This window comes from Callithrix jacchus, chromosome 4 (genome assembly GCF_049354715.1).
Source record: "Callithrix jacchus isolate 240 chromosome 4, calJac240_pri, whole genome shotgun sequence".
NCBI lineage: Eukaryota > Metazoa > Chordata > Mammalia > Primates > Cebidae > Callithrix > Callithrix jacchus.
In genome coordinates, this window is record NC_133505.1 from 122852866 (window position 1) to 122867114 (window position 14249).

Consider the following 14249-nt stretch of genomic DNA (forward strand, 5'->3'; position numbering starts at 1 on the left):
GTCTCCTGATGAATTGGCTGAAACGTCTTTCTGTTAATGTTGATTCCTTACACTAGAAAATTCCTAGACTATTATTTCGTATGAGTGAGAATTTCTTTTCTGGTTTTCAATCCAAACCACATGGAAAGAATGTAAAAATGGAGGCTGTGCACTTTGAATTTATTCTCAGCATTTAGGCTGCAGTATTACAGCCCAATATTCCCCAGTAGGAGGCATTATCTAAACATGTTGAGAAATTTTCATTCCTAGGGAATGACACTGTTTCCTTATCTGGCTGAATTCAGTCTGAGAAGAAGGACTGTTGTTTCTAATGATGAAAGAGCTCCACCCTCGTGCACTGCCACAGCTGCTCTGCCAATAACAAAGGCATAGCATTTTCCCTCTTGTGCATCTCCAAAATGGATGCTTTTCAGGGCATTTTAAAATTCTTCCTTAATCAGAAAACTGTTCTCGGTTATAGCTTCATGGCTCTGCTGACTGTGGGAAGTGAGCGTCTCTTTTCTGTCGTGGCTTTTAAGTGCCCCTGCAGCACTGAGAATATGGCCTATGGGCTGGTTTTCCTCTTTGCTCCTGCCTGGGTGTTACTGATTCTAGGATTCTTTCTGAACAACAGGTCATGGAGACTCTTCACAGGCTGCTGTGTGAATCCCAGGAAAATCTTTCCCAGAGGCGACAGCTGCCGTTTCTTCTACGTCCTCGGTCAGATCACCCTGAGCTCATTGGTGGCTCCAGTGATGTGGCTTTCTGTGGCTCTGCTCAATGGAACTTTTTATGTATGTGCCATGAGTGGGACGAGAAATTCAGGACTCCTGGAACTGATTTGCAAGGGTAAGCCCAAAGAGTGCTGGGAAGAACTTTACAAAGTATCTTGTGGCAAAACTAGCATGATACCCACCATCAATGAAGAACTGAAACTGTCCCTTCAGGCCCAGTCTCAGGTAAGAAAAGACAAACTTGCCTTTTTCTCCCAGCGTGAGCTTGAAGTATTCTCTTTGTCCTCCTTTCAGCCAGGGCTGAATCCGTATCCTGTCAGAATATTTTGAAACTAAATGGAAACTGAAACACGATGCAGCATGGGCACTATCTCAGGAAAAGCTTTTTAAAGGCTGGATGGCTCAGTAAAGTTGCTGACTGGATTATCTTTTTTCCGGTTCCAAAAAGAAAATATCCTCTGGATTGCCCATATGTAAATACTTAAGTACTTTAAAACAGTCTCTCTGGGTTGACTTTGTAAATAAATAATACCTAACACTGAATCATAAATTGAGTGTTAATGGCAGAGCTATAATTAGAAATTACTGCCGTCTATCAATTATTTATCTTCAAGTTAGTTTCTCAAACACACATATACATCATTCATCTATTAAAATGTAGCTGAACGAAATGAGTTAATACTTTTCAAAGTTGCAGGTAATATAATTAGTGTAGAGATTCTCCTGAATGATTTCTGGCAACTGCTATCTCTGTGTATACATATTGTTAAGATTGAGAAGAATTTTCCATGTAAAGTAGAAATCAGCAATCTTTAAATAGACTTCAGTGAAAATGTGACCACACTCTCTAGGGAGATTATGTTGTATACTCTGTGCTATACAGCTAAAGAAGTTCTTAATTACTTCAGAAGCTCAAGATTGGGGCATTGTTTTATTTAACAGAAGGAAATTATATCTTTACCTAATTGATACAAGGAAGTAGCCTGTCATTCCTCCAGGCACGTGAACACAAATCCAGATGTTCAGCCTTAGGAAGGACCGGCTTCCCATTTATGAGTAGTAAGAATTGCATTCCCAAAAGCAAAACAAGCAGTAAGAGTTCATAAGCAGATCCACAAATTGTCAGAAATGTTATCTGTTTCAAAATAAAGGGACTGAAATAGCACTATTTTACTTTTTCAGCAAGCAATTGCCTTGGCAACAACACATGAAGGCAAAGTCTATTTTTAAAATCATACATTCCAAGGCTGTTTGGCGGTAAAGTCATACTCTTCATAAATTGATAAGTCAAGAAATGCTCCAAAACAAAATATTTTCTTTAATGCATAAAGCACATCTTAGATAAAACATGTCAGGCTCCCAATGTCTTGTGTCTCTTATTGAAGAATGGTATAACTTACAACTCTTATGATAGAATGACTGATTTATGGTTTATGTCCTCAGGCACCAGGCTCCATTTGACAGGGCAAGGCCCAAACACTTATCAATGTGTGAGCATCTCTTCTCTAAACACAGGCGCAAGGAAACCATGCACATCATGTCATAGCTTAGGCTGAGCAGACTGACCTGCTGATTTTTCATCAGAATGAGAAGGACCTGGGGCTGAGTCCCGTGGGAAGATGCATAAGGAATGTAGGCAAGAGGAGTTGTATCAATAGCAGGTGCTGACTATAGAGGTTCAGACAGGCAGGAGGCAACATATAGTCCAGACCAATAATAGTTGGGCATGTGGCTGGAGGTGGAAAAGTACATTCATTCATGGGTGGAGCAGAAAAACAAACAAAAAATATCTAGCTGGATGACTCTTTATTCTTATTGAAGGTAGAATGAAGTAGTGGAAAGAGCTCAGTCTTGGAATTGTCTGGCCTTGAATTTGTATGTTGACGCTACCAATCACCAGCTATGCCACCTAGAACTGGTGGTTCGACCTCTCTGAATCCCAGTTTTCTCATAGTTGGTGGTAATATCATCTGCTTTGGAGAGTTGTTGGACGATTTAGAGATGACAGACACAAACAGCCATAAAGCTTCTGGTACATAGTAGGTGTTCCAAGTCAATGAGGAAAACTGCCAGGGTTTGGGGGAGGACATATGCAAAATGGAACACTATTGAGGGCTGGTATTGAAGCATCCACCATGCTCTGGTTTGACTGTGGGTACTGTGAATGGAGGGGAAGGATCGGTCAATGCAAAGGTCATGTGAAAGGGGGAAGGGGACCTAAAGGGGATGGAATAGTTTATAACTCCAGTGGAACTGGCTAAGATACTAAGACCAGATGGCCTATAGAAGCCTCAGCTGTGGAAAAGAGGAAGACAGATGATGAAGGGAAGAGGAAGATTTAAGGTAGCCACAAGCCATTCTAGGACTTTCACATGATGGTAGTTGCGCCTCACTCATTAATTATAAGTACAGAAAGATATTATGAGTTCAGTAATACATTTACATAACTGTATATGCATTTGAAGAATTGCAGCATGTAATATTAGCTAAAACTTAATGAATGCATGTGTGCAGCATCATTTCATTATGTCCACCAAGTTACCCTTCAAGGTGAGTAACCCCCATTTCACAAGTGAAGAAACTAAGATACAAAGAATATGCATAGTAAGGGGGAAGTTAGTTTTAAACCTGAGTAGTGCCAGTCCAGAGCTGGCATTGGTGCAGAGGTTGAGACCCTTCGCAAACACTTCATTTCTGAGCCAGAGGTTGGGATCCACGAGTTTAAAGCTTATTTGTGGTTTTGTTATGGTTTGAATGGGTTCATTTGTAGATTATTATTTCTGTTTTCAAATAGGCCCATCTGCTAAAGAATATTAAGACTTGGCTGGGCGTGGTGGCTCATGCCTGTAATCCAAGCACTTTGGAGGCCAAGGCGGGTGGATCACCTGAGGTCAGGAGTTCAAGACCAGCCTGACCAACATGGTGAAACCCTGTCTTTAAATAAATGAATCAATATAAAAATAAAAATAAATATTAATACTCATTTAAGCTAACTGTCCAGAGACACTTTGAAAAAGTGTTAGTTTTCCAAATACAAAATTGATTCCAAATATGAAAACAGAATTAGAGAGAAAAAAGTTAGAAGATAATTTGAGCTATTTAAACTTTTGCTTTTAGAATTCAGAAGAAAAAAATGCTGAACCATTTCATATGCAGGAAAGAGTTTGTTTGTTCTAATTACCAAAAATCAAGACAAATAATTTTCAAGTTTTGAATGATCCTCATTTTTTCTCAGCCTTTAAATTGTTATAGCTTTAGCTTCCTGAATGTATCATCTGTCTCCCTTTTCCATGGGCAGTGAGTAATGACAGAAAAAAAATGAGTCATTGGCCATGTATATATATTTATCAGTGCCTAAAAACACCTGGCTGAGGAGCTGGTCATTTGCTCAAATGACCACATTTACTTATGCACAGAAATTTTTCCTCTCACAGCTAATACTATTCGAGCCTGATTTATCTAAGTCTTATATAATCTATACCTTGTACCCTTTTCCATATACCGGCCTTCTGGTTATTCCTTTGCAACAGCAATGTTGCGGGGGAGAATAGAGATTTGGTAAGCCCTAACTTTGAGTTAACCTAACAAATTCAAGAGTTTAAAGTGTTTAAAAATTAAGATGAATGATTTCAAATGAGGTATGCCAAAGACTGTGGTAATAATTTAGCTACATACTTCTCAATAATACCACCCCAGCTCCCTAAATGACTGCTTTTACATGTACTCAATATTTCTTTCTTCTTAAGATTCTAGGATGGTGCCTGATTTGTTCAGCATCTTTCTTCTCTCTGCTCACTGCATGTTATGCTCGTTGCCGATCTAAAGTTAGCTACCTTCAGCTGAGTTTTTGGAAGACATATTCAGAAAGGGAGAAGGAGCAGTTGGAAAATACGTTTCTGGACTATGCCAACAAGCTGAGTGAGAGGAACCTGAAATGCTTTTTTGAAAACAAGAGTCCAGATGCCTTTCCCCTGCCTACGTTTGCTGCCTGGGAGGCTGCTTCAGAGCTGCATTCTTTCGACCAAAGCCGGCAACACTATAGTACCCTCCACAGAGTGGTGGACAATGGTCTGGAACTTAACCCTGAAAATGATGAGACGACAATGATTCTTGTGGGTACTGCCCACAATATGTAGTTCATCCACCGACACTTACTCATGGTGTTGAGTGGTGTGCTCATTTTGGGATTCTCCTAATGTATCACCAGCAACCTCGATATCGTCTGTATTTTCTTACATTTAGAGTATCTTTACAAGACAGTAACACAAAGGAAACTGCTTTGAAGCTCTCAAATGGAGTATCAGAATGTGCTCAAATTGATGCTGAGGGGTCACAAAGGTGCTCTTGCGTTGGTGGAGAGTGGGCTCAGTAGGCCCAAGTGTTGCTCCAAGATCTAAGATTTTATCATTCAACAGACAAACTTATGTGAGAGGGCTCATCAGTCTCTGTAAATATTGGTTGCAGAATTTAGGGGCAGAGGCAATGGCTTGTGAATGAGCAAATTACTCTTAACAAAATTGTCCTACACAATGGCTCCTGCAGTGTGATCAGCAGGATAGAATTAATTCCCTCAGAATCTGAATACCTCAGTCCTCAAAAATAATTAGTTGCAAGAATATGATGCCTAAAATTGAAAGTTTTATGCACGTTTTCACTGTATACTGAAAATATGCCCCTGGAAGCATCATGATTTTTGTGGGTTTTATGTACTTTTGCCTTTGTGAACCACTTCCTACTTTCAATATAGTAGTAATAAATATATAGATATATAGCAAATATATATTTATAACTGCATTGAAAAAGGTGAGTATATTAGCATTTTCTTCAACCTAAAAGTTTATACATTTTCTTCTGATTTTAAAAGAGATTAAAAACATTTTTGTGGGCCCTTAAAAGTATGGTGGGCCTTAGGCACAGTGCTTACTAGGCCATGGGTACATCTTAGTGTGTTTGGGCTACTATAACCAAATATCATAGATTAGGAGGCTTATGAAAGATAGAAATTTATTTCTTACAGTTCTGGAGGCTGGGAAGTCTGAGATCAGGGTGCCAGCATGGTCAGGTTTTGGTGAGAGCCATTTTCCAGGTTGCAAACTGCTTGCTGACTTCTAGCATCCTCCCATGGTGTAAAGTGCAAATAAGCTCCCTTGAGCATTTTTCAGAAGGCACTAAGCCCATTCCTGGAGGCTCCACCTTCATGATCCAATTATCTCTCAAAGGCTTTGCTTCTTTTTTTTTTTTGAGACGGAGTTTCGCTCTTGTTGCCCAGGCTGGAGTGCAGTGGCGCAATCTTGGCTCACCGCAACCTCCGCCTCCTGGGTTCAGGCAATTCTCCTGCCTCAGCCTCCTGAGTAGCTGGGATTACAGGCACGCGCCACCCTGCCCAGCTAATTTTTGTATTTTTAGTAGAGATGGGGTTTCACCACGTGAACCAGGATGGTCTCAATCTCTTGACCTCGTGATCCACCTGCCTTGGCCTCCCAAGGGCTTTACTTCTTAATACCATCAGCTTTGGGGTTAGGATTTCAACGTATGAATTTGAGGGAGACACAAACATTCAGACTATAGCAGGGTAAATGAGCCCTGATTAAAGGTCTGGGACACTGTTCAAAGCAGTACTGACATAAAACTGTATTTCAGTCTTACACTTATCAGAAATAATGCAAATTTTGCATTCTACAATGTACTATATCCATGTTAATGTATACATATATATGTGTATGTGTTTATGTACATAAATTCTTAAATCTCTGAGTAGAATTATGCTTAAAAAAAACAATGTTTTGTGCTGTGGCTCATACCTTATATCAGTGGGAGCCTATATCCCCTAGTTTGAGAAACATGAATATAAACTTATTACCGTGAAACATGATGGCAAACTGAATCCTATAGGTATAAGACCCAGAACATGTCTATGTTATTGCCATTTACAAACAACCAACTATAGCAAGATATCTTTGAGATATTTAGGGAAATATGAATGAATATTAGATGACTTTTAAAGAATTATTAATTTTGCTATGAATGATAATGGCATGCTGGTTTATGTTTTTTAAAAAATTCTTCAGTTAGAGATGCATATTTTAATATTTGTGTGTGAACTGCCATGACGTCTAGAAGTTTCTCTAAAATACTCTAGGAAAGGCAGGGCGCAGTGGCTCATGCCTGTAATCCCAGCACTTTGGGAGGCCAAGGAGAGTGAATCACCTGAGGTCGAGAGTTCGAGACCAGTATGGCCAGCATGGTGAAACCCTATCTCTACTAAAAATACAAAAAAAAAAAAAAAAACTAGCTAGGCATGGTGATGATAAGTGCCTGTAATCCCAGCTACTCAGGAAGCTGAGGCAGGAGAACCGCGTGAACCTGGGTGGCAGAGGTTGCAGTGAGCCAAGATCATGCCATTGCACCCCAGTCTGGGAAACAAGAGAAAGATTCTATCTCCAAACAAACAAACAAACAAATACTCAAGGAAAAATAAAAGTTTAGGGAGAAAGCTGAAAGATGAAACAAGAACAGCAAAATATGGAAACTTTTGAAGTTGGATGGTAGGTACATGGAATTCATTACATTATTCACTTTACATTTGTATATGTTTGAAAAATTTCATAAGATACACAACAAAATAATTCATATGCTAACCTCAGTTATTTTGCTGAAGTTTTGTCAATCGCCTCCTGCTTGGCTAGAGTTTACCTTCTAGTACCATTCTCAGCAAGGACTAGCAGGAATGTCATTCCCTGAATTCTTTTTTTTTTTTTGAGACGTAGTTTCGCTCTTGTTACCCAGGCTGGAGTGCAATGGCTCGATCTTGGCTCACCGCAACCTCTGCCTCCTGGGTTCAGGCAATTCTCCTGCCTCAGCCTCCCTAGTAGCTCGGATTACAGGCACGCACCACCATGCCCAGCTAATTTTTGTATTTTTAGTAGAGACGGGGTTTCACCATGTGGACCAGGATGGTCTCGATCTCTTGACCTCGTGATCCACCTGCCTCAGCCTCCCAAAGTGCTGGGATTATAGGCTTGAGCCACCGCTGAATTCCTGCATATTTAGCCTGTTGGCCTGTTCTCTACTTGAAGGACAGCTTGGCTCGTTCATACTTTGTCTATGTGCATGTATTGTAAGGATTATTTCATTGTCTTTTGTCATTGAATATTGCTGAGAAGCCACAGCCTGATTTTTGATGCTATCTTTATTTTTTTCTTTATTACGAACAGGATGTTTTATCCTATATTCTCATTGGTTTCTTTCTTTATCTTTCACATCCAAAAATGTTAAATAAGCCTTCAGGTACATCTTTTTGGGTCAATTTTCTGCTAAAAGTTATTGTGGAGAATCATTTTGTTTTATTTCAATAAAAGAGTTGGAAATTTTTCAACTTATTTTCCTTTCTGTGCTATATGATTTTCAATAAACTGTATTGTTTTGAATTCAAACCTAAACTGCTATGTTCCTATTGGAATTTAATTTAATTTAAAAAACTAAGTTAACTTGAAGTTTCGGCTCTTGTTTCATCTAAGTTTCACAAGCACACTGTAAGGGAGGTATTACCTTTTCTATTTCTATGTATAATCCTAAAGTCCAAAAAGTCTAAGGTGGTTAAGCTACTGTTAAGTTATAGAACATCATTTTAGACCGACATTTGTCTAATTCTTATTTCCATCCCACAAATTCTACCTGATTTTAGTACATTCTTGAGTGTTCATATAACCTTTCAAAGTATGTTCCCTTATTTGTAAAAAGAGGATGTTGAATTAGTATATCTCAAAGTCTCTTTCAACTCTGTTGTCTTAAATCTTAGAGCCAGTAGTGTGTGAATTCCCAGCCAATTGGATTCTTAGTGTCCTCTTGGGAATTGAGGTCTATCTCCAAGTTTCCTGGCCTCTGTCTGGGTCCCTGGACCCTTTTCCATCCTGAACAGCTTTTTTACCTTGGGTTTCTAAGTGTTTAGGATAGTTATGCTCACACTGTGCTCCTACTGTATCAATTAAGTAAACTTTCCATTTTTTTTTTAATTTCCTTAGATAAAAATGACAATGGATATAGAAAAATTTTTAGCAGTGGAAAGTTCTTAAAAGATTTCACATGGTCTCCCAACTTTAAATTTTATAGATTTTAGAGTCCACCTTTCTTTCTGGCCAGTTATCTTTTGATAGTTTCAGGTTTCCTGAACCTACAGTCACACCAATGCCAAGAAAAATCTTTACAAGTTTTAAATTACAATTAAAGTTGAGATTAAAATGAATGAATTTCTTCACCTAATCACATTCACTGGGTCATTTCAAGAAATAGGAATAAGTCAGCAAAATAAGAACTCGTGATACTGAGTAACTTTGCTTAAGAACAGTACCTTAAGATATATGCATTCTTTGGCAATTTATAACCTATAAAATGGTGACTAGTTGCATTGTAAAAACATTCTGCTTGCCTATATTTTATCATAGAGATGTGCTTCTGCAATTATAATAATTGCTGATGGTTTCAACAGAACACAATTATTTCTCCCAGGAGTTTGCTGGTATTTGAGTCCTGGAGGAAACATGAGAGATAGTAATCAGTGTTTTAGAAAGTTACTTCCTTAAACAGTTGGCTAACTATGAGTGGGTTTCATGACCCTATGGATGAAGACAAGCAATTAAACAAACATATACTTACAAGCTGCCGTTTGATAAATTTCCATCTTCTTTGGAGCAATGACCTCAAAAACACGGTTCCTTCTCTATCTGTTTCCCTACAGACAAGTTTGTTGTCCTCACTAAAGGTGGGATGGACTTTGTTGCATCAAAACTGTTCCACTTTTATCATATCTCTCTAGCGTTTCCCACTTTGTTTTTACAAATGGATTTTTATTTTATTTGAAGCTTGTAAAAGAGCTAAAACTTGAGAGGTAACTAGGGAAAGAATTTGGATGGAGGGCCTGGAGGAAGGGCAGCCCTAACCTGCAGCCTCATCTGCAGGAATCACCCTAGAGCTCTATAAAACACGGTTAGAAAACTCTTGTTCTAAACAGTAGATGCCCGTTAGGATCGCTGGGAGAGCATATAAAAAGTTCTAATGCCTGTGCCTTATTCCTAGAGACCACAATTTAAGGGGTCAAAAGTAAGTTCTGAACATCAGGATTATTCGGAAAGCTCAGGTGATGCTATGCAGGAGCTAGAATTGATAACCCTTGCCCTGGAGTATCACTGAGAGGTCAGGGCAAGACTGAACCAAATCTTACTTCTGACACAAACTACAAATCACACCAGGCAGGGATGACCTGGACTTTGGTGTTCCTGATGTGTCTTTGAATCCTTAGGCCCATACAGATCTTGTTTTAGGGTTTTGTTTCCCAGGGTGTTTACTCCATGGTTTTCATTTCGTAATAAAGAATTTTACTGTAAATAGTCAGATTAATAAAATGTTCCCAAAGCTATTGCTATTTTCAATTCACTTAGAGCAGCAGTTACAATATTTTCTGAACTTCATGCTTTTTCTTAAAGGCAGGATAAGAAATTCCCATGTGAAGGATATCTTCCCTATACTAGAAAGAAAGCAAGATTCTTATCATCAAGGAGGGGCAATTGAGGCAGAAAGAATTTTGTATAGATTTTATTAAAATAATTCTTGCCTTCTAGCCTCCCCAAATAACTTAGTTGTTTTTTTCACAGATTACCATTCTTTGTTCAATTCAGTAGATAAGTGTTAACTCCGTGGGTCTCCATTTCTTCATTAAAGACTCCCATGCTAGGTATTAATTAAATGTGTATGCTTTTTTCCTGTTGATCTACCTTATGTCAATTTAATTCTCAAGCCAATGTTTCAAAAGAATCCTAGAAGGACAGAGGTGAAGTTTTGCCTTCCCTACAGTTTTATAAGTCAGTTTCACATGAGCTTTATCCAAATAAGGTAAACAACAGTAACCAATAATCTTCCATGCAAAGTCAGGGCAGCCTAGATATTCACATTCTGGGATACCTGGAAGATTCAAAACTTCTCCCCTAGAAGGGAGAGCATTAGGACAAATACCTAGCTCATGCAGGGCTTAAAACCTACATGACAGGTTGGTAGGTGCAGCGAGCCACCATGGCACATGTATACCTATGTAACAAACTTGTGTGTTCAGCACATGTATCCCAGAACATAAAGTAAAAAAAAAAACAAAACCTCTCCCCTTAAACATTTTTAGTAATAGAGCAAAAAAGACAAGATATCTAGACAGGCAGATTTCCTGTAAGTCCTAAATATAAACAGAAATGGAAGATGGACATTCATAAGGAAGGTGAGAGGCAGTGCTAAGTTATTTAGTGACTTGAAGAATTTACTAAGAATCAAGCCTTAAGAGATTCTTCTCTGTGACTAAAGAAAAATAATATTAAGCAAGTGCAGTCATAATAGAGATTTAAGGTTGACTCCCCTGAATGTACCTTGCCTTCATGTTGGAACTCTGCCAGAAGCAGTGGATGTGACCCTCTGAGTTTGAGCCAATCAGTTTCAAAATCCACAGGGCTTGTGGCTATACACATACACTTTTCCACAAAAGAAAATTTTCTACATTTTTCCTCTTTCATCCCTTTCAGAGGTATAAAGCAGAATAGACCAAATGTGTGAGTGGTGACATAAGGCGGTTCTTGCCTACTCAGTGAGGAGAAACAAGCCCAAATAGTTATGCTGGTTTAAACGTTTCATATTTTTAATAATCTATCTGCCATATTTCTGGCCCAAATTTTAAGATGTCTTCAAATAATTTATAAATTGCTTTTGCTGTGAATATTCATCATTTTTTAAATATTGAGAATTTTATTACCACAAAGAATTTTTCTTTCCTTTTATTTCAGCTCCCTTCTCTACTCAAAATAGGAAAATGGTCTGACATTCAGCTGTGATGCCAGCCTTCTCTGGAATGTTTTGTTGTGTTGAGCTGTGACTTCCATGGAATTCAATTCCTGCTTACCAAGGGCTCCCACTTATTTTATTTTACTATAGTATGTTGAAAAGAGTGGAAAAAAGAAAAGCAATTCAATAGGCTCTTACAACTAGGTTTTGAGTTAGCCTTTGAAAAACAGTAAGAGCAAAGAAAGCTTTTATATTTAGGCTTATCTGATGAGTTTCCTTTTGTTGTAGTTGTTGTTGTTGAGGGATTAAAGGGATCGGTAATCCTAGGAAAATGTTGAGAATGTGGCCTATTGGTGCTTTAACCCTTGGGTCCTCCCCTGCCTACACTCTGCTGAGAACTGCTCTCACCAGGTCTCTTGTTTCTACCTGGCTGGTTGTGAACCTACATTCTCCACATTTGTCCAGACTCTTCACGTTAATAACCGAGCCTCTCACTTGGCTTTGCTGTACCCCTTCAGCTCTTGCATGGTAAGGAATGACTGTAACTCCAGGTTTAAAAGCCCGATGCTCCTTACCTATACGGATTCCTTCCTTGGATCCCCTCCCACTACAGCGTGTGAGCGCGCTCTCTCTCTCTCTCTCTCTCTCTCTCTTTGGGTCCAGCCCAGCCCCGGTTACATCTTGCTTGCAAATCTCACTAGACCCTGCGGATTTTGTTCCATTCCAATACCTGGGTTTCCTACTTCAATCTTTTGGCTGGCGTGGGAGGCAAATACAGTAACAGCTAATCTCACAAATATATACTTACATGTTATTCTCGGATAAGACAGTGGCCAGATATCCAAAAATTTTAGAAACTTTGTAACTAACAGTGTCACAACACAGTTGTTGGCTGTCTGACAGAAGTGAAATAAGGGGTAGCCACCATGCACCCTCCTGTCCCCACCCTACACTGTTAGGGATTTCCTGGCAGGTTGCTTTTGGTAGAGCACTCTGCTGCTGAAGATTAAGCAGATTGGAGCTCAGTGGAAGTTGTCCAACATTCCTATCTGCCTTCCATATCTATGCGGCGAGCACAGAACCCCCTCTCTATGTAATGTAAGGCAGAAGTTACATGTCATCTGGTGAGGATGACAGGTAGGCAATTGCAGTTATGTGCCTTCAGCCCTCATGAAGTGAATGCAGCATGAATGAGTCACTTTTTGAAAGGACCATGAGCAAATATCAGTCTCCACAATATCAGTGAGAGATTTTAACCAAGTAAAGGGCAGAGATTGCATGAAAATAAACAGGTTTCAGGTCTTCTTTTTATTTCCTCCAGGGTGCATTTCTGAACCTATACCTTAAAGTAAGTTGTTGTGTGTAAAAGAAGGAGTGTGTGTGGAAGGGGGTCAAGGAATGCAAAGCAACTCTAAAACTGAAGATTAAATATTAATCCTAGTAAAAGAAAGAACATTCAGAGGACAGGAAAAAATAAACCTCCCCATTTTGTGCACAGCATTATGATGGCAGCAACATTCAAGTGCTGTGCATTGTACTGGGTGCATTACATCTAGACTTAGACCCATAATTGTGAAATATGGTGACTTTTAGAGAAGTATTTGTTTTTAAGAAGCACATTATTTAGAAAATGAAAAAAGCCAAATATAGTCAGAAAAAAAAACAATGCAAAGTAAGTAAAATACAGAAGCATAAGGAACAACCCCCCCTTCCTTTTTTTATTTTTCTTTTTAAGAAAAAGGAAAAAGCAGCCTAAGATATGTTGCTGTCTCTTACTTGAATGTCCTGGTTTAAGTTCATTTTATCTGGCACGTTTCCTGTTCGTGTTAAGAATCAGATCATCTTTGGTAACATTCTTTGAAAAAAAAAAATACATAGAATGTCAAGAGAAAGGACTGAAAAAGACTTAGAAAAAAGAGTAACAAAAGAAAAGTCCCACAGGATTAGATGACCAGAGCAAGCCTTTGTAACTGGTTCCTTTATAAGAAGTTCAAAGGGAAACCTAACACTATCTATTGTAGCACAACGTCATTTTTCTTAGGAGAATTTAGTTATCTTTCTTCTACCAAAGCGTCCCTCTGAGCTCACTGTTCTGAGTAATGTCTGCTCCACTCTAGCTAATGGTCTATAATATTTACTTTGCATTAACAATGTGGTTTCACTTGACTGCTTCCAAGTAGGGAGGCATTTTGATTTTGAAGTGTTTGTTTTCTTTATTGTTATCTTCAAATGTATAACAAAGCCAGTTTTTTCTACTTCAATACCTTACAGTTAGCATACTAAATTAAGCCTGCAACACTAGTTATTTGCCCCAAATTCTAGCACTGAAACAAAGAAAAACAAACACCAGCATCAGTAAGATGAATAATGTGAGCAGAAGGTTCATAGATAAAGGGAGACTCATATATACTACTGTTTCTAATTTCCTAGACAAGAAGAACAAGATGTTTGTCAATTACTTTGCCCTATTTTGGAAAATCTTGGAATGTTTTTCATACTCAGATTTTCTTCCTGAGGGGCTCCCTGTGATTGCCATGTTGTATCGAATTATTCTGCCATTCTGGCCACAGTTAATGGATTAGGGTGGGCATCTTGAGCCTGGATAGTTCACAGTTTGGCTAGGGCCCTGGAAGTGACCTAGCATGAAACTCTACCTAACACAGGGCTAGTAATTGGCTGGACAGGTTAAAGACTCTCTTTTTGGGACTTTAAATATGGGACACA

General features: G+C 38.8%; 2 protein-coding genes across 2 annotated transcripts in view; one reads left to right on the forward strand and one right to left on the reverse strand.

The window, feature by feature from the left end:
• TRAPPC3L (trafficking protein particle complex subunit 3L) overlaps positions 1-14249 on the reverse strand; it is a 38824-nt gene that overhangs the window by 9103 nt on the left and 15472 nt on the right. The window lies entirely within an intron of this gene.
• On the forward strand, positions 310-8146 carry CALHM5 (calcium homeostasis modulator family member 5). The gene is made up of 2 exons (XM_002746888.6): positions 310-938; positions 4460-8146. Exons 1-2 carry the CDS (start codon positions 399-401, stop codon positions 4847-4849), a joined length of 930 nt encoding a protein of 309 aa, XP_002746934.1. The 5' UTR covers positions 310-398; the 3' UTR covers positions 4850-8146.

Excerpts from the sequence above, each read along its gene's own strand:
- CALHM5 (XM_002746888.6), top strand. The coding sequence starts at position 399 with ATGGATGCTTTTCAGGGCATTTTAAAATTCTTCCTTAATCAGAAAACT. Across the intron at positions 939-4,459 it reads CCCTTCAGGCCCAGTCTCAG|ATTCTAGGATGGTGCCTGAT; the intron begins GTAAGAAAAGAC and ends TTTCTTCTTAAG.